The sequence below is a fragment of the Onychomys torridus genome, chromosome 18 (assembly GCF_903995425.1).
Source record: "Onychomys torridus chromosome 18, mOncTor1.1, whole genome shotgun sequence".
NCBI classification, from domain to species: Eukaryota; Metazoa; Chordata; class Mammalia; order Rodentia; family Cricetidae; genus Onychomys; species Onychomys torridus.
This window is the reverse complement of record NC_050460.1, coordinates 49,749,750-49,774,587: the sequence shown is the minus strand read 5'-3', so window position 1 is coordinate 49,774,587 and position 24,838 is coordinate 49,749,750. Positions and strand designations below refer to the sequence as shown.

The 24,838-nt window shown below is 46.1% G+C and overlaps 1 protein-coding gene across 1 annotated transcript; it reads left to right on the top strand.

Moving 5' to 3' along the window:
- The first annotated feature begins 741 nt into the window (after positions 1 to 741).
- Znf365 (zinc finger protein 365) lies at positions 742 to 24,538 on the top strand. The gene is made up of 5 exons (XM_036167708.1): positions 742 to 1,135; positions 3,542 to 4,303; positions 14,629 to 14,809; positions 20,684 to 20,721; positions 21,454 to 24,538. The coding sequence occupies exons 2-5, from the start codon at positions 3,555 to 3,557 to the stop codon at positions 21,713 to 21,715; spliced, it is 1,230 nt and encodes a 409-aa protein (XP_036023601.1). The 5' UTR covers positions 742 to 1,135; positions 3,542 to 3,554; the 3' UTR covers positions 21,716 to 24,538.
- The last annotated feature ends 300 nt before the right edge of the window (positions 24,539 to 24,838 follow it).

Here is a 24,838-nt window from a genome sequence, read left to right as displayed (position 1 = left end):
TTCTCTCTCTCTCTCTCTCTCTCTCTCTCTCTCTCTCTCTCTCTCTCTCTCTCCCTCAATAAACCGTTGGAATAAATATACTTCAGAGAGTGATCTAAAATGGTAACCTCAGCGAAGAATAACATTTTCCAAGAGAGCTGGGCCCAGCGCAGCGGCCAACACCCATTTTGTGGGAGTGACTCTCCGGTCCTGTTTTTCTGAAATTTACAGGCACTCAGGCCCCTCTCGTCAAATTATTAGTAAATATCAATGAAATAATATTGACAGCAGTAGCAGATCTCATCAGTGGAGGGTCTCTGCGAGACCAGTGTGTGCTCTGAACGGCTGAGCCATCTCTCCAGCCCCTCAAAGCCCCTCCAAACACACACACACACACACACACACACACACACACACACACACACACACACACACAAGCTGAGACTTCAATTAAGAAATGACACCTCTCAGGAGGCTAAATCTTTCTTCCACTGAGAGACGGGTGTTGGGGCATCCCCTCAGAACGGAGACCTCAGGGGTGCTGAATTTAAGCGTTTATTAACTTTTGCACGTTTACTAGCTTCAATTCTGTTTAACTTAGCCCCAGGACACTCCCTTCCAGGGCTGGAGTAGGGTAGTCATGTGGTCCCTTCTTGCCAGGTTGCCTGCATGAAGTTTTAGCATAAATACCAGGGCCTTCCTGCTGGCAGCTCTTTGCAGGGGCTAGCCAACAAGGCTCCGTCTACAGGCCCACTTTCCCTGGCCCCTGGAACTGGGAAGCACTTTCCTGGGCCTGCAGCATCTCAGCTGGGCAAGGCTGGCATGCGTCCCCGCCTCCCTCCCTGGGGATCATCCTGGATCCCTCCCCGTGATGTCAGCGGAATCCTGAGCTGGATTGAGGGAAAGGCCCAGGATCTCCGGTAGAGGAGCCCATATGGGGTGGACCCAGGGGTGGCCGCCCGGGGGCCGGAGCTCCAGCCTCGCGTCCCCGGGCGCCGCCCCCGTGTCCCGCCCGCGCCACGCTCCGCCCCGGTCGCCGCTCTTCCCGCGTGGGAGCCGACCCGGCTCAGCCTGATTTACGGCTCTGCTGAAAACCGCTCGCGCGGCTCCCGCAGCATCAGCACCGGCGGCGGCTGCAGCGGCAGCAACAAGTCGGGTAAGTGGGCTCGGCTGGAGCCGTGCGCCCGCGCCCCCTGCCCCACGGACACACCGGGTGCTAGTCCCGGCTGCGCAGCGTCACGGGGAGTCAGAATGGCCGGCTTCCCCGCAGCCACCTGCACGAACTCGCGTGAGCACGAATCCACGCAATCACCAGCCAGAGCGGGGGGCTAGGAAAGAGGGGGACCCCAGGCAGGGGCTGCCCAGCTTGCCCAGCTCTGCACAGGAAATCGCAGCCCTTTTTGCTAACCTGTGCCCCGGGTTTCCGCTGCGCGGGTGGAAGCCTGGTGCTGGGGAGTGCGTGGTTATCCCATCTTCCCCATCCAAACATGCCTCCTTTCCCATTGCTGCTCTGGAATCCCCTCTTAGTATCTATCCCTGCACCCCTTGCCAGCCTCTTCAGTCCTGGGCTGGGCCAGGGTTTGCATCCCGTTAAACATCCCAGCGCAGCACCGGAAGGTTCCCCTTTGCTGGGGTCCAGAGACTTAGTAACCAGGAAAATGTGCCTGCCTGGCCAACCGGGCACCATTTCCATCTCAGCTTCTGGGTGCAGTTGAGGGTGTAACACAGACTCTTCACCCTAAGATGCTATCCGAGCTCCTTCTCTGTGGGACCCGGTGCTCATTATCATTCTTAGAGGAAGTGAGTACTGGGCCCCTTGCAAAATTGGGTTGTATTAGTCAGTCATCTGTTGCTAGGGTAAAGGTGATGAATTTGCAAAGACAGCAGTACTTCCTGTTTTTGGAGGAGTTATGCTGACTGATGCCCACCTGGTTCCAACACTCTAGAAGTTGTCGAGCTAAAAACAGCATGCTAGGCAAGGCAGCTCCACCTAGAACATTCTATTAGCAACCATGGCTCTGTCTATATCAAATGATAATCTGACATTTTGGGTTTTCACATTTCAGTCGTGTTGGATCGTTATTGTTATGTTAACACTTTAATTCATGTCATCACACCAGTAATTACAAATATTAAGGTCATGGGCAGACAAGATGCCTCAGCAGGCATGTGTCACCAAGCCTGAACACCTGAGTTCAATCTCCAGGACACACATGATGGAAGAAGAGAACCCATGCACACAAGTTGTCTTCTGACTTACACACACACAGAGGGGTGGGGGCTGAGGGTGGGGGTGCTATTATAAAAAATAAAAAATACCAAACAAAATGTGAGGTTTTTTAAGCTCACAGTGTGCTTAAAGCCACTGTGCTTAGCTAGATCCATCATCCCCAAACTTGAGAAAAGACTGCCAAGCTTGCTCTCTTAAGATCTATTCATGTGGGATGCATTTCCATGTAGTATGCCAAATTCAGGAGGGCACAATACTTGAGTTCTGTTTCTAGACCACTGTCCTCCCTCCCTGGGGCCTTGCTCTGTTTTTCTTTTCCATCTACCTAAGTGTGTTAGTCACTTCGCTCAGCTAGGTTGGAGTTGGATTAGACATGTTTCTGCCTCTGCAGGCCTTGACACCTGCATCCCACCTGAAATGATACTGTACAGTACGGAGGAGGGTGGATGTGGCTGCATTTAGCGTAAGGGTTTAGGTTTTAATTTCAACATAAAAAAAATCAACTCTAAATACCATATGCAGTAGTTGCTTAAAACCCAACAAACCTGAACTGGTGTAGTCACTATGGAAATTGGCATGGAGATTTCTCAGGAAACTAAAAATAGAACTATCATATGGCCCAGCTACACCACTCCTGGGCATATCCCCAAAGGACTTTATATCCCACCACAGAGATGCTTGCTCACCCACATCTATTTCTGCATTGTTCATAATCACTAAGCATTGGAACCAGCTTAGGTGCCCACCAATGTAAGCATGGGTGAAGAAAATGCGGTACAAATACAACATGGAGTTTTATTCAGCTGTTAAAGTAATGACATTTGCAGGAAAATGAGAGGGACTGGGCATTGTGTTAAATGAAATAAGCGAGACTCGGAAGACGAGTATTCTGTTTTCCCTCAAGCAAGGGTCTTAGAATTTAATGTGTGTGTGTGTGTGTGTGTGTGTGTGTGTGTGTGTGTGTGTGTGTGTGTGTTTGGGTGAGTGTAAGTCCTGAAATAAGGATAAAAGGACATCTCAAGGAAAGAGAGGGAAGGCTAATCATGTAACTTGAAAGTAGAGGTGAGATAATGGGATGGGGGGAAAGGGAATCATCTGGAAGGGCAGGCAGATAGATATGGGAGGGCATTGGGATGGGGGAGAGGGCCACTAAGAACAAAGTCAGCATGAAAGAGCCACAATTAAACCAGTTCCTTAGCTGATACTAAAACGCTAATTAAAAACAAAAAGTCACCGCCTCCCTGGAGAGGGGCAGCCATCGTGGCCAGTGGTGTCATTTCAGTAGCTTCTGACAGACATGTCAACCGGTGTCTCCCCCTCCCCGCCCCCCAGGACTTTCAGAGGGATGCAACAGAGGACTTTTGAGGAAAGCCGGTACCGTTGGCAGGACTCGCTGGAGAATGTCGCTGTGTGCCTGCCATTCCGCTGCCCAAGGTGTGGAGACCACACCCGATTTCGAAGCTTGTCGTCCTTGAGGGCCCATCTGGAATTCAGTCACAGCTGCGAGGAGAGGACCCTCCTGACAAAATGCAGCAGCCTCCTGCCGTCTCTCCAAGACACGGAGCTAGTCAGGTCCTCAGAACTCCCGAAGCAGGGCAAACTGCTCCGGGGTCACGCGAAGGTGACCAAGCAGAAGCCGAGCTATGTTAACTTGTACAGCATCTCCCACGGACACGCCAAGGACCCGAAGCCCTTCGAGATGGTGGCAGAGAGGCCCGTGTCCTATGTGCAGACCTACACGGCCGTGGACATTCGGGCTGACTCCCTGGAAGGCCCCCGATCGAGCCCTGGACTCCCCACCCCAGACACCAAAGCTGCTTTCGAGGCCCACGTCCGAGAGAAGTTCAATCGCATGGTAGAGGCGGTGGACAGGACCATCGAGAAGAGAATCGATAAACTCACCAAAGAGCTGGCCCAGAAAACCGCCGAACTGTTGGAAGTCCGGGCAGCCTTTGTGCAGCTGACCCAGAAGAAGCAGGAAGTTCAGAGGCGAGAACGGGCCCTGAACAGACAGGTGGATGTGGCCGTGGAAATGATCGCTGTGCTGAAGCAGCGACTGACGGAATCCGAGGAGGAGCTCCTGAGGAAAGAGGAGTAAGTGGGATGCTGAGACCTGGATGCTAACCCCGGCTTGGGGAACGCCCCTCTCCTCCCCCGACTCCCAAGTTACAAGCAGATGTTCATGGTTGTGTGTTCTGTGCGCATGTCTTGGCTACGTTCCTCACTGGTCCACTAGTGCCAGGAGGCAGGAATCTTTGTTATTATATGCCTTTCTTGGGTATGGTGGCCAACCTGGCATCATTAATCTAGTTAATAGCTAACTCCTGGTTACCTTGGAAACTCTTCCATGGATGGCTTGGACAGAATGATAACACAGCCTGCCCGCCGTGGGCAAGGGTCTGCCAGTGTGTGTAGATTATATTGTCAAGAACATGAGATGATATCTCCTTCTAATATAAAATACGTCCCAAGTACAAATACTTTTGGCTTGTTTGCCCCTGATTCTTTTCTTTCTTAAATTATAGTAACTAAAATGTCCAGAGAAACTATAGTCAAGAGAGCTTCATTTGCTAACGCTAAATATTTAGGCGTTCATTGAAGAGATGCCCTCATTGAAGAGATGGCCAGGTACCATTTCGTCACAGTAGACATTTTAAAAATTATGTAGTTAGGATGACTTTGAATCAGTTATTGTATTAGTCACTTTACACGCTGCTGTGACAAAGTGCCCAACGAAAGCGATTTAAGGAAGGGAGGGTTTAGCATGGCTCACAGTTCCAGGGCAGAGTTCACTATGGCAGGGAAGTCGGGAAGCAGAGAGAGATGAGCGTGGATGTTCAGTTTGTTTTCTCCTTTTTATTCAGTCCTGGACTCAGCCCATGAGATTATGTCACTCTAGTTAATTAGCTGGGTTCTCCTGACTGTGATTAATTTTAATTATCAACTGGCCACAACTTAAAATCATCTGGAAACAGAGTCTCAATGAGGTTGACTGGTAGGCATGATGTCTGTAGGGGATTGTCTTAGTTATATTAATTGATGTGGGAGAATCTCACCCACTCTGGGTGGCTCCATTCCCTAAGTGGGGCAATGCACCCAGACTGTATGTATTAAGTGCAGAGGGGGAGCTGAGCACAAGTAGGCATGCATGTTTTCATTTTCTCTCTGCTCTTGGCTGTGGATATGACTGGCTGCTTCAGGTTCCTGCCATAGCGACTTTCTTGTTATGATGGACTATGAACTGGGATTGTGATCTGCATAAATCCTTTCTCCCTTAAGTTACACTTTTCTTTTTTAGATCACAGCAAGAGGAAGGAAACCAGGATGGCAGCTTAGTTAGAACTCTCTGGACATAGCTTCCTAGGCGCACCATGAAGTGTGCTTTATGGTGATTCTAAGTCACATGCAGTTGACGATCAAGCTTGAGCATCCACAGGACTTTCGTTGTTCTTAGGAAAGTGATCTCTAATGGCTACATCATTTTTTGTTGTGGTGTTCTGGCCTCTGGTGCTTCCTGGGAGAAAGTGGGTGTTTGGATCCAAGGGGTGACCCAGAAGACCCACCCCCTGCAATACTGCGAGACAGCAGATGGGGATGCTGGAAGAGTGAAGCCTGGGCTAACTTCCTGATACTTTCCTTTGATTTAGTAGCAGTAAATCAAAAGGGCCACAGATGAATGCATTTGTTTCTTTTTTTGTATTTTATCATTTGCTCATAGTACAAATAATAATGGGTGTGGGTTTAGGGGTAGGGGCTGCCTAGACTGCAGAATGATGGCTAACGGAAGGGGGTTCGTGTGGTCAGATGCCTGTTATTGTCAAGGATGCACTTTCATTTGAGATGGTGGCCTCCTCAACCAGTGATTTGTTCTTCCAGAGAGTAGATTAATGGCTGGGAATGTACTTGTTTGGTAGAATGTTTGCCTAGCATGTGCAAAGCCTTGGGTTCATTTGCCAGCACTGATAAAACTCCATAGTGGTACACACCTGTAATCCTATAGTCCAGCACTTTGGAAGAAAAGGGAGGAAGATCAGGAGTTCAAAGCCATCCTCAGCTCTGATGGGAATTGAAGGCCAGCCTAGGCTTCTTGAGACCCTTCCTCAACATTATTTAATTAATTAGTTAATTAGTAAGTACATGCACCCTGTCGGTAGATAGATAGTGGCAGTTTCTATTCATCCAGAACTGCCACCTGAACAGAGAGGCTTGTGAAACAAAACATCCCATCACATTGGGGTGGGGGGGGCGGTAATGTGTTCTCTCTCCTCTCCAAGCCCACCCCAATCCACCTTCAGTCAAAAACACTGCGAAGTTCTTTAAGCCTCCTTCCAGGCCTCTGTCTTGTGCACACAACCAAGGCACACACTTTTAATGTCCTCCTGACACATACTGCCACACCCCTGGACCTCACAGCTGCTTGTGCTTTCACTTGGCATGCCTCTTTGGTGTCTTTTGTTCAGTAGACAGAGTTCTGCCATTCCTGTGGACTGCATGATATCCCTTGACATGGCTATATTGTTGTTTTAACCAAAGCCCTACTGAATGCATCATTTTCCTAGAATTAAATGTCCTAGTCTAGCTAATTTCTTATTACATCTTTGTTCACATTTGTGTGAGTTATAATCTGGCATTTATTTATTGTCTGGAATTGATGCCAGAGACCCATGTTTGCTAAGCATGCACATGACCATGAAACTATACAGCCTGGGCATCACTGCTTTTTAATATGTCATGTTTGGGATGACAGGGGGGAAAAGGAATATTTAGTTTAAAAATAAAAATAAAACACTTGGAATAAAAATATAGAGAAATTGCCTTAAAAGTTGAAATATAAAGTCATCGTTTTTCTCAGCCTCCATTTGAGGCCATGTTACCAGTTTCTGTATTCATGCCTTAAATAAACACATTCTCTGTACATGAGTTGGAACTGAAAGGGTCTTGTTCCTAGGGACACTGAGTCTCTTGGTCTGAGTACAACAAAGACAAAGAGAGCCCCCTCTGTCCCTCAGTGTCTGCAGAGCCTGGCCCCGCGCACCCCCCCCCATCTGAATGGGGCACAGAGACAGCTGCTCATCAGCCACATCAGTGTATCCCAGCTAAGTTGGTTTGATTATGTTTGCCTAGCTGGGTCCCTTCCCATATTACCATTTTCTCAGAGGACTATACCTCCCAGAGACATGGCATTTCTGTAAGGAAAGACCCCTCTTCAGCCAAGGAAACTTCTAGATAATTCCTAATAAATGTCCTGTTGTGAGCTCTCCAGGCTCTGGGGTCAAGGCTTAAAGTTCATTTCTGAGCAAATATAGGTTGCTACTGTCCCATTTCAAATTCGCTTAAATCTGGGTAAACTTTAAAATCCAGAGAGCGGATTTGGTCAAGACAAACAAATGCATTAAAAAAAAAAAAAAAAAAAAAAAAGCCAACGTAATTAGCTTTAAAAAATACCTTTCTTTGAAACTGAAATGAATAGCTTCAGGGACAGCTGGACATGGTACAACATCCCTGTAATCACAGCCCTCGGAAGGATCGCCTCTAAAATTCAAGGCCAGACTGGGTGCCCTGATTAGCTTTAAATTGTCAGTTTGACCCACCCTAGAATTATCTGGGCAGGAGTCTCAAGTGAGTGAGTGCCTAAACTAGGATGCCCTGTGGGCGTGTCTCTGCCATTATTTTGGTTCTTAATTGTTGTATGAGGTCCTAGCCCACCGTGAGCAGCACCATTCCCTAGGTCGGCGAACCAGAACTAAGTAAGGATAGCTGAATACAAACCTTCATACCTGCCAGCAGCATCCTTCCTAGTTCTCACCATGCTTGTTTGACAGTGAATTGAGTTCCTCATTTGGAGGCAAGGCTGGGTAGAACAGGAAGCAGGTGTGCCTTCAGGATTCTGCCTTGCATTCTGTCTCGGTTTTTCCTCAGTGATGGACTGTGACCTGGAATTGTAAACAAAATAAACCAGTTTCACCCCTAAGTTGCTGTTTGATCAAAATGTTTTATCACAGCCACAGAAAGGAAACTAGAATACCGAGCTACAGAATGAGTTCCAGGTCAGCCTGGGCTCCAGAATGAGACGCTGTCTCAATAGCACAGCACACTCAAAACCAAAACAGACAAAGCCCTGGAGTCACCTCCAGGCTGCCTTAACTCAGTTTTCAGCAGTTACACAGTCCTTAGTGGAGGAGGTGATTTGAGTAGGCCATCTTTTGTACCATTGCCTTTCTCCCCCTGGGCTTGCTATCTATGCGCGCTGCTGTGCAAATCTGAAAAAAGAATTTGCTCATCATCCTCACAGAGTCAGTGTGACTTTAAAAGCCCCATGATGAGAAAGAGATGCGTTTACTTATTGACAAGCAGTCTTCGTTGCCAGGTAGCACTGTCTCTAATCAGGTAAATCAATCCAGGACACCTTGCAGTAAGGGATCCCTAACCAGAACAGTGGAGTTAGATAATCCCTCCGTTGGTTACTTGGTACCACAGTAACACCAAATTTGTTAACACATTTTCAGCCAATAAGTTTGGAACATGCCACTGGGCTATCTTTGATGTGCCCAGTGTGGTGCTAGGGATGTCTAGAGAGCATAAGATTCATATTTTTCCCTGAGGTGTATATGCAGAAAGCAGAAAGCATACCCAGAGCATATCCTGTGCAAACACAGGGGCAGGGCTTTGTATATATATGTGTGTGTGTGTGTGTGTGTGTGTGTGTGTGTGTGTGTGCGCGCATGCACAACTATACTCTTGTTCTTTGAGGCATTGTTTTTAAGATATCCCTTACTGGTCTGGAACTTGCCAAATAGGGTAGGCTTACTGGTCAGTGAGCCTCAGGGATTCTCCTCCTGTCTCCTCCCTCATTACAAGCAAATGGCACCATACCCCTCTTTTTTAAAAGTGAGTTTTGGGGATCAAATTCAGGCTCTTACGTTTGCAAGGCAACAAACACCTTACTGCCTGAGGCCTTGCCTCAGCCTCCTCCCTCACCTTTTTTGGCGGGTAGGTGGCATTCAGACAAGGTTTCTGTGTAGCCCTGGCTGTCCTGGAACTCACTCTGTAGACCAGGCTGGCCTCCAACCCAGAACTCAGAGATCTGCCTGCCTCTGCCTCCCAAGTGCTAGGATTAAAGACATGTGCTACCACACCCTGACCTTTTTTTTTTTTTTTTTTTTTTTTTTAACTCAGAACTTTATTGGGAGCTTCAACCTCCTCGTGCTGAGATTACAAGTGTGTGCCGCCATGCTGGACCACAGGGCAGCTTTAGCTTTAAGCGCCTGAGCAGAGGCCACAGTTTTAAGTTACTAAGACTCTGAAAAGTAGACCCTTCCATCTAGAGAGTGCCAAGGGAAGGGAAGGAAGAGGAGGGGTGCTTTTGCTGTGGTAGGTGGGGAACAGAGAGTCCCTAAATGCCCCCTGTGGTTGGTGATTTTGAAACTGGGAGGTGCCCTGTACCTCCTTCAGAGGGATGAGGGGATTTTTGTTTGTTTGTTTGTTCGTTTTGTTTTGTTTTTCAGTTAAAGACAAAAAGGCTGAGAGCTAGGAAGTGACTTGCCTGGGAACAGATCCCCTAACAGAGCTGAGTGTGAAACCCAGTTGCCCCATCTCCCTGCTGAGGTACACAGTGTCCTTGCTAGACTTCTGACGATGTGAGGTTTATCCAAAGCACCAGGACTTACATAATCCCAAGCATGGCCCATTTTGGAATAGCTCAGTTCTCAGCTATTTTGAGGTGGCTGCTATGGTGACATCATTTATTTTTCTGATGTGAATAAAGAGAGAGTCAGCTGGCACTGGAGGTGTGGGAGGCAGGAGCCTGGTAGTAGCATCACAGGGTCATGATGCTACGTTTCTGGAATACCCAGCTCAGAGCTTCCAACTCGCCTCTCCAGAAGTCCTCACCCAGTCAGGGTGGGGCCTTGGCCACTGTCAGCCTGGAATGGAAGTGAGGGGCCTCTGATTCCATCTCTGCTTTCCATTCTCTGCTCTGGCAGCTAAAGCAGACAGACTCTCTTTCCCTCTTCTGTCATTTGCTGTGTTTCCAGGCGAGAGCCCTGCAGGAGATGGCTATTTCCAAGAGAACCTGATGAGTGTCAGGTTCTGTTCTTGGGTCTGGTAATACAGTGGTATAAGCAAGGTGAAGTCCTTGCTGCCAGGGAACTCATCCACCAGTGTGTTCCTTTAGCATTCTCTACCTTGTCTCTTAAGACAGGGTCTCTCACTGAACCTGGAATTCATCAGTCCCACTAGACTCACTGGCCAATGAGCTCTCGGGATTCATCTGTCTCTTTTCCTCCACTCAGCCTTGGAGTTGAAGATGTGCTACCAAGTGAGCTTTTATGTGGGTTTTGGGGATCCAAACTCAGGTCATCATGCTTGCAGCAGGCACGCTACCCACTGAGTTATCTCTCCCAATCTGCCGCACCCCCCCCAAAAAAAAACCCAACTTAATGAAGAGCATACTTGTGTTTCAAAAAGCCAAAAGAGAAAGGTGAGGCAAAAGGCCTCACAAACAAGGAGAAGCCAGTTTCGAGACTGGGTGGCTCCCTGGGGAGTAGGGAACCTTACTGTGGCCTCCAAGCTTGCAGTTAGATTCCTGGTGCTTGGCCGGGTTGACTGTAGCTTCTCAGTTTACCTCAGAGCTGACGTTACAGGCCATCTGAGGCGCTAGATGATCAATAGTTAGACTATTTTTAGCTGGAGGTATTTTTATCGTTTCATATACTCCTGAAGAGGTTCATAAATCAGTAATGTAAAATTAAATTTAAGTAACTTGATCGAGTCTTCCTGTGGGAAAAGGAAGCCAACTGGTATGAAAGTAATTTTTAAGAGTAGATGGCAGGCACCCGTTGTAGATTCCACCTTATTCCTGTAGGAGGTGTCTATGGTTTATTCATCGGCTTATGCCCCAAGACTGATCTGGAAAAGAACAAAGGAAATGTAGGGTCTTTCTGTTGGGCATGATGCTCAGCTGGAGCCGTGCTTGGACATTTGTACACCATTAGGAATGTGTTAGGTCTCTGTTATCTCCTGGACTCCCGTGGACTACACACAGAGCCCTGATGGTTAATCTTGATGGTTGACTTGATGGGATTTAGAATCACCATGGAAACAAATCTCTGGGCACATCTGTGAGGGATTAGCTCAATTAAGGTAGTTGAGGGGAAAGATCCAAATGTGGGCAGTAGCGTTCTATAGGCTGGGGTCCTGGGCTGAATCAAAAGGAGAAAGAGAGCTGGGACCAGCATGCGTCCCTCTGTGCTTCCTAACTGTGGAAGCTGGTGTACCAGCTCCATCAAGCTCCTGACACAGTGAATTCCCCACTAAGGGATGGCACCCTCTGGGTCTGTGAGCCAAAATAAGCACTTTCTTTATTAAGGTGCTTTTGTAACTTTTTTTTTTTTGTCACAGAAAGGCAAATAACTAATATTCTCCCCCTACTCAATGATTTTATGATGAAATGGGTAAGTCACACAACTTGTCTCCTGTGGGGTGTGCCCTGACAGGGTCAAGGTTCTGTGGGAGTACACAGCCGTCCATCACTACACTTGAGGATGTGTCTGGGCATGGTTCCTCCAGGGAAAGTATTAAGACAGAGGACTTAGGGAGAGATTCTGGCAGAGAGAACAGCATGTCAGAAGGTAAGACTCTGCCTGGGTGCTGGAAAGAAGGAGGTCAGAAAGATAACACATAGTTTTGAATAGCAAGCTATAATAGGTGATAGGGGGCCATACATTGCCCCCTCCTTAATAATGTGTAGCTCCGTAGATGCAAATTGTGAATACCATAATATATTAATGTTCAGTTCCATGTGTGTGTGTGTGTGTGTGTGTGTGTGTGTGTGTGTGTGTGTGTGTGTGTAAGCTAGAAGTCAACCTCGGGTGTAGTTCCTCAGGTGCCGTCCACCTTGTTTTTTTTGAGACAGTCTCTCATTGGCTCACTAAGTAAGCTAGGATGGCAGGCCAATGAGTCCCTATAGATCCACTTGTCTCTATCTGTCCCCACCTCCCTGATGCTGGGTTTCTCAGTGGGAGCCACCACACACAGCTGTTTTTACTCACTGAGCCCGTTCCTAACCACCTCTGTCACTTCCGGAATTTGCCTCTAGGTGTGCTGATCCCGTGACAGTGCATTTGGATTTTTCCAAGGTTAGCTGCCTTTGACTCCTCAACAATGAAGTCGTGGGGGGTAGGGGGAGCTTCAATCTCTAAAAATGTAAATATAATGGGTTGGTGAGATGGCTCAGCAAGTGAAAGGTTATTTGTTACCTGCAGACCTGAGTTTGAACCCCAGAATCCACGCAGTAGGAAGAGAGAACTCACTTCTGTGGGTTGTCTTCTGACCTCCACATGTGCACTGTAGTATGTGTATGCATGCTTGTGAGAGTACACACATACACACACAATAAATAAATAACTGAGTTTATGGCTATCCTATAAATGAGTGAATGCGTGAGTAAGCAATTTTTTTTTTTTCTCACTGAAGTTCTGGCCACACAGAAAGGGCTTTCCCTCTGGGCCATTTTTAGCTTTGTGGATTTGAAAATGCCATCAAGTCCTGGGGCTGAATCAGAGTCGCAGGGCTGCAAATCGCGCCATAGAAATGAACTTTGATGTCAGTTCCTTACACCGGGACACTGGCATTTTCCCCTTTGAGAGTCAAATGTTAGTTTGAATAGGCATTTTTTCCATCAAATCTTGAATTTAATTATAGTGTGCTCTTTTTTTTTTTTTTTTTTAAGTGATAAGTCAACAAATGGACAGGAAGTGACTTAGGAGTGGTTAAAGGGTATTTCCCCCCTGTACCCTGACTGAATTCCATGAAGGTCGGCCCTTATTTTTGCATCTGGCTTTCCAGAGCTTTGCAGTGTTCTGAGTCAGCAGGGCAAGAACCCGAATTAAAACCAGGAATTAGCTCCACTGTTCTGTGGGATTGCGACCTGTTCTTCTTTTTAGCCATAAACCCTTGTCTTGGGCTTTTTTTGTTTTTTACCATCTACGGTGTGTGACATCTGCCTCAGCCACCGCACAACAAGGGATAAACTGTTAGCACAAACCACAGGTTTTAGGAACAATAACTATTTCCCTCAAAACAACTGAGCAAGAAGAGGGACATTGTTTTTAAGTGTTTCACAAATACTGTTGACTTTTAAAGTTTTATTCATTATTATTGGGTGTGTGGGTGAGTGTGGCTGGGGGCATGGAGGTCAAAGGACAACTTCCGGGAGCTGGGATCCAGTCTCCTTTCTTTGTGGGTTCTGGAGACCAAACTCAGGTTGCAGGCTCCTGCTGCAAACTCTCTTGCCCACCCTAGGAAAACTTTTTCTACCTCACTTCTCTGAGCACAGCTGGACTTCAGTAGCTCTACATTCAGTTTGGTACACCTGTGTTGTTTGGGTGAAACTCAATGGGAGAAGTGGGGAATCACACAGAGACCTAGCGAGATGGCTGAGGGGTATTTTAACCTTTGCAGTCAACTGCAGATGACACCATGTCAGAACGTAACAACAAGAAGTAGTTTCTGAAAGAGTAACTGTGCTGCGGAATCGGAAGCCAGAACATGAACATTTCGTTCTTTTACACTGAGATCCATTGTTCTGTTGGGTACCTTTATCAAGTGTTCTATGGTTTGGCGTATAATTACTAAGCAAGTTATAAACGGAATACAGTAGCCCCTCCCCCCACCTCCCGCCTTTTGTTTTATTTTTGAGGCAGAGTATCTTGTAGTCTAGGCTGGCCCCGAACGCACTGGGTAGCTGACGATGACCTTGAACTTCTAATCTTCCTTCCTCCAGCTCCCAAATGCTGGGCTTACTGGCATGCACCACTGTGCTCAGTTTTATGTGGTTCCAGGGATCAAACCTAGGGCTCTGTGCTTGCTAGGATGGCACTCTACCTACTGAGCTTTAGCCTTGGCACTGACCTTCATTCCTCCCTCTCCAGAAATCTCCTACCATTCCTCAGGGAAATAAAGGTGTGGTTCTCAGTGGTGTCCAGTGGTCTCTCACATCATTTTTTCCCAAGTCTGGGATCTTCACGGTGACCTATGAGCCTCCCAGCTCCTTCCTCTAGATGCACATCCTGGCACTGGTTTAGATCCATCTGTATGTATCTGGTTTACAATTCCCAGGTGTCTCTGTGGCTTCTTCCCTGGGACTTCCCGCAGGTGTCTCCGTCTACAGGGTTGATCTTGACTTTGCTTTCTGAAATACTGCCCCCTCTGAGTCAGCTTTGTCGCTTTGGACCTAGTTTCCATGTTGTTAATTTACCTCCTGACACACGCATTTATTTCTACATTCTGTGGTGACTGTCTCCCTCTGTCAACATGGAGTCTGATCCCTTTGGTCATCACAACCGAGGCCCTGGAGGTGTCTGTCAGGATGCAATGAGGGAGTGACTTTCAGTGTGTCATTTTGTGTCTGGTCCTTACAGAGAAGTTGTCACGTTCAACCATTTCCTGGAAGCAGCTGCCGAGAAGGAGGTTCAAGGAAAAGCAAGGCTCCACGACTTCATTGAGAATCTGCTGCAGAGGGTAGAATTGGCGGAGAAGCAGTTGGAGTATTATCGAAGCCAGCAGGCTTCGGGCTTCAGCCGTGACACTACTGAGCACGTGGTGAGTCCAACCCAACCCGCCTCCAGCCGTGGCCCCCTGAGTCCAGCGGGAATGGATCCAGACAGAGCTAGGACAGAGGAGAAGGGAGCTGTGTGACTCACAGAGGTTTCCTAGGTAGCATTGGAAGTCCCGGGCCAGGCCGAGCCTCTGTCTAGCCATGGAACCAGGGCTCCAGGGAGGAAGCGAAGTCTGAGGTACACACTTACCTGCTCTTCTTTGGCTTCCATTCCAAGGTTTCAGCACTATATTCAAATCAACTCTGCTGGTATACCCTATCTTTTCTTTCCCAGGTGGCGGTGCCTATGTACTCTGTGTAATCCCCCTGAGGCAGACCATCACTCCCCAAGCTGACTCCTCTCTTTTCTTCTAGGAAAACCCCGAGAATGTCCTATCTAGTTAGAGTACGTTCTCTCTTGACTAGCAGCAACTGGGCGGATACTCCGAACCCTCTTGGCCACCTTCTCCCATAATTCCCTCTCACAGAAGGGCTCTGGCCTGCGGTCATGGAGCACAGATGTGAGGTGAAAAGGCTTGGCATCTGGAACACTCTTCACTGGCTTCTTACTGAGCCATGACAGTTTGCCTTCCGGGACCTGTAACTCTTCTAGGAAATGAAGTCAGTGGGCCCGTGCTCTCAAAGCCGTTTTGGCCTCTTAAGTTATCAGTTCACCCGTGATGGTTCAGAGTCCTGAAGCCGTAATGCAGCATTAAGATTTGGGGTGCATAGGTGGATGAATTACCCCAAGCACATCCATGTGTGAAAAACCCTGCACTCTGCCAGCGGTGTCTTAAAAGAGAAAGCAGTCGAAGGCAGAAAGGAAGCATGGAAGCCATAAGTGCCTCCTCTTTTTATATTTCTGTGCTCATGCCCTTTGCTTAGCCTATTTTCCCAGCTTCAAAATTGAGTCTTCTGAGAGTCATAGCACTAATTATTTCATATATATTTAATCTTGTAATAAAAAGTTGAATAATATTCATCTTCTGGTCAGATATACATATGCAAAACTGTATGTGCACATGCAGCATATATATACTTACACAGATATATACACACGTAAACGTGCAAATTCACATAATATACACATAAATATATATATTTACACAATGTACACAAACAAATTCATTCACACATGGTAGGAAATTAAGTATTTATGTTGATCTCTTTTCTGGTTCAACCACATGATCTGCCGTAAGCCAGCTGGTTCAACCTAAGGAAGCTTTGGCTGATCCAAATGCTATTAAGTGCAGTTGAGATTGTAATGAACAATTTAGATAGGAGAGCTGTGGGACTAGCATGATCAGGCTGTAGTGAGAGGAATGGCCTAATTGTTGTAGACTGGAGGTCTGGCCTTGGGAAGACCCAGAGTGAGGAGCGCTTTCAGAAGGGATTAGGCACATGTATTGGTAGTTTCTCCTCTGTTTCTTCGTCCACCTCTCCTTGAGTCAAGTTGGGCAGTCTGCAGACCCTACAACTGGTGCTCTCTGTCTCTCTCTGTCGCTGTCTCTCTGTCTTTCTGTCTCTCTCTCTGTCTCTGTCTCTCTGTCTCTGTCTCTCTCTCATTGTAGCCATATGCATCCACTCCTGCCTGAAAATGAGGAGCCATGCCTTTGATATAGTAAGAGAGCTATGTCCGCTCTCCCACACTCTCTGCGACTGTGGAGTGTTGTGGGATATTATTTTAACTGGGCAAAAATGTGTTACATTTGTTTACGCTGTGGAATATTACTTTAACTATGTGAACGTGTGTTACATCTGTTTCTGCTGCTTTTGTTAACTATGTAAAGATGTTTTGCATTTGCCTTAATTAAATACAGTTAACCGGGGCTCAGAGAGGCGGAGTTAGCAACTGGTTAACAGGAAGTAGCAGGGAGGAGCTTAGTGTCATTTTTGTTGTTGTTGTTGTTGTTGTTAAGGTGGAGTGGAAGAGAGTGGCTTCCAGGGACACCAGCAAAGAGTCAAAGTTAGCCAGTGGCTATTTTTACTCTCTGAGCTTACAAGTTTTCATCCTAGACTTTGAATCTTGAGTTTTATTGGAACAGTAGATATTTAGTCAGAACTTCCTTCAGTGGCAGCACCAGAGCCATTGTCTGGCCTTAGCAGCAGGCCACTAGTAGTTTAAAGTGCAGGCCCTGTAACAAAGGTGAATCAGCAATGGAGATAGAATAACCCGGATCCTTTTAGGAGGGAGAACTTTGAATCACATATTTGGCACAGCTTAGCGTGTTACAAAGCACCCATCTGACCCAAGCTTCTGGAGTCACCCAGAATAGTTACTTACTCTGTGACACACAGAACAAGCAGACACTCTGCCTGACTCTCTCACAGCTCATCTCTTCCTGCTAGCACCTCGGTGTCTCTCCTCCGAGTGATTAGGAAAATTGCCCCCCACCCCTGCTCTGCTCCTACCCCTCATTACAGGCTGCACACTGTGGACCCACTTCTCTCCCACTACCCACTTCTCTTCCCTCTCCCCTAGATGCACTCCAGAGAGAAGGGCCATCCTCAGCGTGCTAAGTGGGTTGCCTCTTCCAGAAAGTGACTATTAGCATTGCATCTTCTGGTTGGGGGGTGGGGGAGGAAGCTTTCTTGCTCCTCACCTTTTGTGCTTTTTCTGAAACAATGTGCATCTTTCCCTCAATCCCCTTGAGCATTTATGTTCTTTTTCACCTGGCTGATTTCTAAAAATATAGCATGCTTACTCAGATACTTTATCTTTGTGCTCTATAAAAAAAAAAAAAAAAAAGCTGTCAGATCAGACACAAAGTGGCCTAATATCCCATCTGCCAATAACCATTCTCAGAACCACTCAGATAGAGGGCTGTGAAACAGCTTGGCTAATCTTGTTTTAAGACTGCAATCATTCCCTCCGGGCTGCTAATTGAGGACTAGCAGTAACTCATTTACCTCGTACTTATTGAGGGCAGAGGGCACATGAGGTGCCAATGCCAGGGGCAAGACAAACAAGGTCCTTTTTCTCTTGTGTGGAGGGGACAGCGAGCGAATCAATAATAATGACATTCTTGCATGGCGGTAACTACTGCAAAGACAGTGGAAGATGATAAATATTTGAGATGTTTGGGATGAGGGATGCTTTGGGGCGATGGACAGAGAGAGCTCTGCACTGCACTGCGGCCTAAGTGAGATGAGGATACAGCTCTGTGGAAAGTCAGGAGCAGGATGTTCTATGCAAGGACACTGTGGTGCCGGTGCCTAGGAAGGAACAAACTTGGCATGGTCAAGTGGTAGGAGGCAAAGCCAGGGAGCTGCAGGTCACAGGAGGAGTTTAGATCTATTCCCAGTGCACAGGGAAGCTATGGGAAGGCTTCCAGGATGGAAGAGCATCACCATGAGAGAGGCTAGGATGATTTTATGATAGGAGGTGAAAGGTGGTGGCTGGGAGGGAGCAGCCAAGGAGGATGGAGGTGGTAGCTTAGGATGCTCCTTGGAGTAGAGCTGAAGAAGCCAGTGGGTGCTGATGGAGGGTCACGCTGAGTGGGTGAGGGGCGCAGGGGATCAGGAGTGAACTGCTGGAGGATCACACTGAGAAGGTGAAGGAGAGCAGTTGGCCTGAAGCGACATGAGACCAAGTCCTCTACCGATACTAAGCATGCCATATTTCCCCTTGGTCCAAATTCCAAGGAGGCCTTTCTCCCATATTTCCTACATCATTCTCCCTCTTGGATCTGCCCAAAGATGTGACCTGACTTCATCCTAGTGAGAGGTGCTTGAGGGAGGTTGGGAACCTAGGGCTGGCAATACCCTGGGCTTCCCCATAAGGGGACCGATGACATCTGGATCTCAATATGATACTCATCAATTTCTGCTGCCAACGAAGGCACTCTGAGCCCAGCCACAAAGCACAGGCAGATATTTTATTGCATGGGCTATTAGGAACGGACATCATCTCGATGGTAGGTGGCCTTGGGGACATTTGTGGGGTTGGTCTTCATATGTTCTCACTTTAGCAATGATATATTTAGGAAATAACATTTGACGCTCATTTCCTTTCCATTGGTACTTTGTGACTAGTGACAGCTGTACTAAATCAGCTGCAAATACAGTCAGAGCCTGAGAAATAATGCCACATTGTGCCAGTTTGTAAAAACATGTTTTTTCCAACCTGGATTTACTGGGAAGCTTATTTATTTATTTATTTGTTTGTTTGTTTGTTTGTTTGTTTTTGAAATTATTGAGACATTCTAATGCAAACTTCTTGGAAAACTGAGAACAGGTGACGAAGAGGTTCACTGAGTGCTCACTCAGATGCAGTAGATGGCTCCCTAGGTAATGCCACCATCTAGTTACAGGCCTCCTTCATGAGAATTCAGTGTGCTTAAAGAAGACAGAGTGCTGTGGGATGTCTTTCTGTATGCTGTGAATATGTGTTGCTCCCATTGGCTCATAAATAAAGCTGTTTTGGCCTATGGCAAGGCAGCTTAGAGACAGGTGGGAAATCCAAGGGGAGAGACAGGTAGAGAAAGGAGGAATGAGGGAGACACCAGCCAGCTGCCCAAGGAGCAAGATGCCAGCAGACTAGTAAAGCCATGGAACATGGCAAAACACAGATTAGTAGAAATGGGTTCATTTAAAAGAGCTAGCTAGCAAGAAGCCTGAGCCATTAGGCCATACAGCTTATAAGTAATATAAGCCTCTGTGTATTTACTTGGGTTTGAGCAGCTGCAGGACCAGGCGGGACAGAGGAAAACTTCTTGACTATATGGCTGCCCAATGTGTTAGCTCACCTTTCCACCTAAAACTTGAGAGAACTTAAAAAGAAATTATAAAATTGAGCTAAGAACAGCTTTCTACTTCATGTCTCAGGTGGGGTGAGATATAGAGATGTCAAGGCACAGACACCATGGCGTGTGGACTTGAGCCACAGTATGGCGAGTTCAGCAGGGCAGATTCCCGCCACAGGACACAGTGATGTCTCCAAGCCATGCAGCGCACTGTGTGGGGATTTAGCTTTTGCTAGTACAGACAAAACAACAACAAAAAAGATGTTTTTGGCAACACACTGCTGGATGGAGGCATGGACTCACCACCTCCCAGAGTCAGCAGAAAGCATGGCTCCCAGAGCTGGTTGGTGAATTACCCCTGCCATGTTGAAAGCGGAGGGTTGGAAAGGTGAAGTTAGCTTGTGGCTTTTCCTGTTCTTCTGATCTCTCAGGTTTTAACCCCAATATCTGGCTCAGGGTTTTTGTTTTTGTTTTTGTTTTTTGTTTGTTTGGTTTTTTGTTTTTTCAAGACAGGGTTTCTCTGTAGCTTTGGAGCCTGTCCTGGACTAGCTCTATAGACCAGGCTGGCCTCGAACTCACAGAGATCTGCCTGCCTCTGCCTCCCAAGTGCTGGGATTACAGGCATGTGCCACCACCACCCGGTTGGCTCAGGGTTTTTTATTTAATGAGACCATTTAGCAATTGTCTACAATAGAGTTTTAAAACTGTGTCCAGGAAATGAGGTGACGAATGAGCAGGTAAGGTGCTTGCTGCAAAACCATGAAGATCTGAATACAGATCCTCAGGACCAACATAAAAAGTGGAGCAGGGCTCTGTGTGCATGTTACCCCATCACAGCAGTGGGGATAGTGCAAGAGACAGGCAGATCCCTGGGACTTACTGGCTAGCAGCCTAAATAAAAAACAGTAAGCTCCAGATTCAATGAGAAACCCTGTCTTGAGAGAACAGGGTAGAGATTAACGTAGGAAGACATCCAGGGTCTTTCTCTAGCTGCTGCGTGCACATGCTGGGCTAAGTGCCCTCCCTCACTGAATACTCCATTCTCCCCCACCTCCCGCCACCCCACATACCAATACACAAACCACACCCAGCCCTCAAGTGAACTAATGTTTTCTCTTATTTGTTCCCCATCAGCTCACAGACATTTCCTTGAATAGGAAGCCCAGATGTCTGTAAGTATGTTGTTTTTATACTTGGGCCATTGGATAATGTTTACACTGTATGCTTTCCTGCTGCATTTGATGAGATATCCACGGGTGGATTTCTAAGCTGATTGTGTTTGATAAGATATCTACACATGGATTTTTTTTTTTTAAAGGCTTGTGTGAATGTTTACCTGCATGCCCTTTCCACTTTTAAATAGGTAGCAGCTGGTCAGTGAGTGATACTATAGCAACACTGGAGTGATGTTCCCAGGGTGTTATCTACAGTAATTTTTTCTTACTAATGTATAATGTTTACATATATATGTGTGTGTGTGTGTGTGTTATATACACATATATGTATAATATATATGTGATATATAGTCTATATTACTACTCTATATGTACTATTTCTATAAATCATATACTTTAAAATATATACACAACATCTTTTGTTGAGTCTTCCGGTGGTCACTTAAAGTGTAAAGAGAGGTAAGTTCCATGCTGCATGTCTGTACAGCATTCTGCTGGTCATTTACGTTTTCTATGCCTGTTTCTTCATTAGTAGTGGAGTTAGTACTATCTCTCTGGGATTTAGACTCATTCAGTCACAGGAACCATAGGCAATTGAAATACCAGTATCTATGACTTATCTCAGTGGGAGCATGGTCGCCATGGTGGACAGGAGTGGTTAATTATTTTTCTTTTAAGGTATAAAGAAGCCCCCCTTTTTCTCTGTGTTCCTCTCCTCGACCCCTCTAGAAGCCGAGGGCATCCACATTCTGTGTGTAACCACCCAGAGCTGAGGGCCCATTTCCATCTCAAGGGGAGGAGCTACCTGAAGAAAGCCAAGGACGAAAGAGCTGGGATGCAGCCAGCCAAGGCTGTTCACGAACAGGCTGAGTCTCCGAGAGAGTTCTTCAGACCAGCTAAGAAAGGGGAGCATCTAGGCCTGAGCCGGAAAGGCAACTTCAGGCCCAAAATGGCTAAGAAGAAGCCTACAGCAATCGTGAATATCATCTAGAGCGTGGGCGGCTCAGAAGCATCACCATGGGCATGGGGCCTGGGGAATGATGTTCCAGGGGCCTTTGGGACATGTTGCTGTAGGACAACAGGGCAGAATCAGGAACACAACATAGAGGGACACCCTGATTAACCAGAGTTTTAAAAAGAGGGTCTCTGTGAACCAAGATCGTATTTCAACCTAAATTTAGGTGCAAGCAAGGCAAATTACAAAAAAAAAAAAAAACCAAGAAATAAGAAAGTAAAACATGAAGCACTTTTATTCTATCATTCTGGTAAACATGAACCTGTAACTTCTGAAATAATTGGCCCAGTCTCCAACAGTCCTGGTATCTGGGCTTCTAGGCAGTGGCCATTAGTCCTTGGGCCACACAAGATGCCAGGCTTTGGTGTCCACTGCTCTCTGAATTATGAGGCAAGGAATGTGACTGTGAAGTTCTACTTTTTGAGAAAAAAAAATGTATTATTCATATCTAGTGTTTTGAGACAGGGCCTTGCTCTGCTATGGAGCCCTGGCTGGCCTGGAACTTGACATACACCAGGCTAGCTATGAACTTGCAGTAATCCTCCTGCTTCTGCCTCCCGAGTGCTGGGGTTACCAGTGTGTGCCACCACCCCAGCTGGGAGTGTAAAGTTCTGGTGAGGGCAGTGAAATAAAAGGGTTTTTTTTTTGTCCTTGTTTGTTTGTGTTTAGACTCCCTCTGATACATTTGAAAGTCTCTATAATAAAAGCTCTGGTTACCTTTGTGGATTCTGGTGAATCCAGACTTTAATTTCCTGGGTGGCTTACCAGATGTGTTCTGTTACACCTCAGATTCCACTTTGCCAGATGGCTTTTAGGTTTGTTAGATTCAGATCTGGGGTCCCTCAGAGCACATTCGTTCAGATTTGGGCGCACCCACCTGCCTTCTTTGGCTAAGCACGCCACACCCTCAGAGCTGTCTACTAGCCTCTGTCTAGATAGCTGCTAAAACCCTTGGGGTCAGCAGCATCATTGATGTGGTGCCTACGTGCTTGATGTGCCAGAGGAGAGCACATTTGGTGTACCAGGGACATCCTTATCATGTTGCAGGGAGACCCAGCCTTCTGCTACTACCTGCTTCCCTGGAAGTACCACGGGCTTGCTGTCTGTTAACCATGAGCAAGCATGCCCTTCTCTTTGCTGTCTTCCTTTTCCACCCGGAAGCTCACGTCACCTCCTGCTACTTCTATGACTAGTGTACACTTACCTACCTGTCAGTCATGCACCTAGGGTGTTCACTGTGTGGTGTATTCTATTGTAATTTCAGGGAAAAAAAAAAAAAGGGATGCATGGGGGATCTGACCTCTGACACCATCCTCCCCAAATGGTATTGTCCCCATAAAAGAACTCTCAAGAATCTCCCGTCTTTACCTTTTCTTCTAGAAGGAATTTTCAACCTTTTCCTTGAATTGCACAATACCATCAGGTCTCTAGAGTGTACACATGCTGACATCCTTCGTAAAACAGGGATAATGTCCATAGGTATATACATATATCACACATACACAATATATACATATATATATGTGGAGCATATTAATAGTTTATTTTTAAATATTCATGAAAAGTATGTGTTTGTGGTGGTGGCTTTAAAACTATATAGCTTTGTTTCTGTAAATCAAATTCTTTTACTTTAAAATTTAAAACTGTAACCTAATTAACACTAGTAGAATTATTGTTATTGCAACAAGCATCTGAGTAGCATTATATTAAAAATAGATATTAAAGAAGTTACTTAGGAAGCCAATAAATTGAAAAGAATATTTTCAGATATTTGGAGCCTATCCTCAGGGAAAGGCTGATGTTTGAGTCTTCCCTGACTTCTGACTTCTGGGGGCAGATCTTCCATGTGGTGTATGGGCAGATACCAAATGGGGAAAGAACATAGCTGTGGCTATCACTGTTGAGGCGGATGTTGTGAAAACTGTAATGTTATCATTTATTTGGATAAGCAATCTCCACCATAGTCATTTATAATTGATGTTTATATCATGATTGCATTGTAGCTTTCTCCACATTGAAATGACTGGGCGGTGATGGTACTGCATGCTCCCTGTCCTGTGGTGTGTGCTCAACAACAACAGCTTGGCTTTGAAGGTAGTATAGCCAGATTGGTTTCCCATTTTCTTTAAAGTAATTCATTTTTGGTGTTGATTTAATATGCCTAGAAGGAATGACAGCCCTCTTTAACAGTTATACACCATAATGTTGTATCTACTCTGTAGACATTACACAAAACAAATAGTTTCAAGATTTAATTACAAAATTAAAAAAAATTCTTTTAAGTTTTAACTGGATTCTGACCCCCATACAAAGGAAAGACATTAAGTTCAATAGACTGCCCAGAGACAGAAATCTGCTATTGAGGTATGTATGGGAGCTGGCTCACAGAAGGGATCATGCACTCACACCATGGCCAAGTTCCATTTATGGGTTATTTTTAGATATTTTTTTTGCCCCCTGAGGCAATCAACCTTAAATTTGAGGCAGTGACTTTTTGAATAAATCACCAAAGTTTTTGAGAAACCATAGTAAGGTTTAACTAAAATAAAAATTGAACTTTATTATTTATTTTGTAAGGGGAAAAGATCTGTTGAACTGTTCTTTCCCCCCACCCCTCCCCCAGCCCCCAAACTAGGAACAGATTCTTAACTGTAAGTGTGGCTTGCTTGGAAGCTGTATTCCAGTATTCTGCAGGGCCAGTCAATTGTATAGAAGTTAGAGTATTTCTGTTCCCGGGGTGAAAAAAGAAAGTTTTTAGACTATGAAATATTATGATAATAAAGCTATATTTCTGACTAACATGTTGGTCTGTTTATTCTAGGTCAAGTCTTTTGGGCAAGTCAAATTGATTGCATCACTAACAATGAACAAAACTCTGCTTCACAAATAACCTGTTCATTATGGACATAATCACTGTGCCCTTCGACACCTCTCAGCCTGCAGGAAAACTAGCGTGTTCATTTGCCTGCACTCTAGTACTACATCTCAGTGTCTTTTTACATCTGTTCACATTAAGGGGGCCTCATTAAAAGCCTGATCAGCATATTTCCCTGTCTTCCTCTAGGACTATGAATAATTTTCCCAACACCTCAGTTCTAA

Excerpts from the sequence above, each read along its gene's own strand:
- Znf365 (XM_036167708.1), top strand. The coding sequence starts at position 3,555 with ATGCAACAGAGGACTTTTGAGGAAAGCCGGTACCGTTGGCAGGACTCG. Across the intron at positions 14,810-20,683 it reads GTGACACTACTGAGCACGTG|CTCACAGACATTTCCTTGAA; the intron begins GTGAGTCCAACC and ends GTTCCCCATCAG. Across the intron at positions 20,722-21,453 it reads AATAGGAAGCCCAGATGTCT|AAGCCGAGGGCATCCACATT; the intron begins GTAAGTATGTTG and ends CGACCCCTCTAG.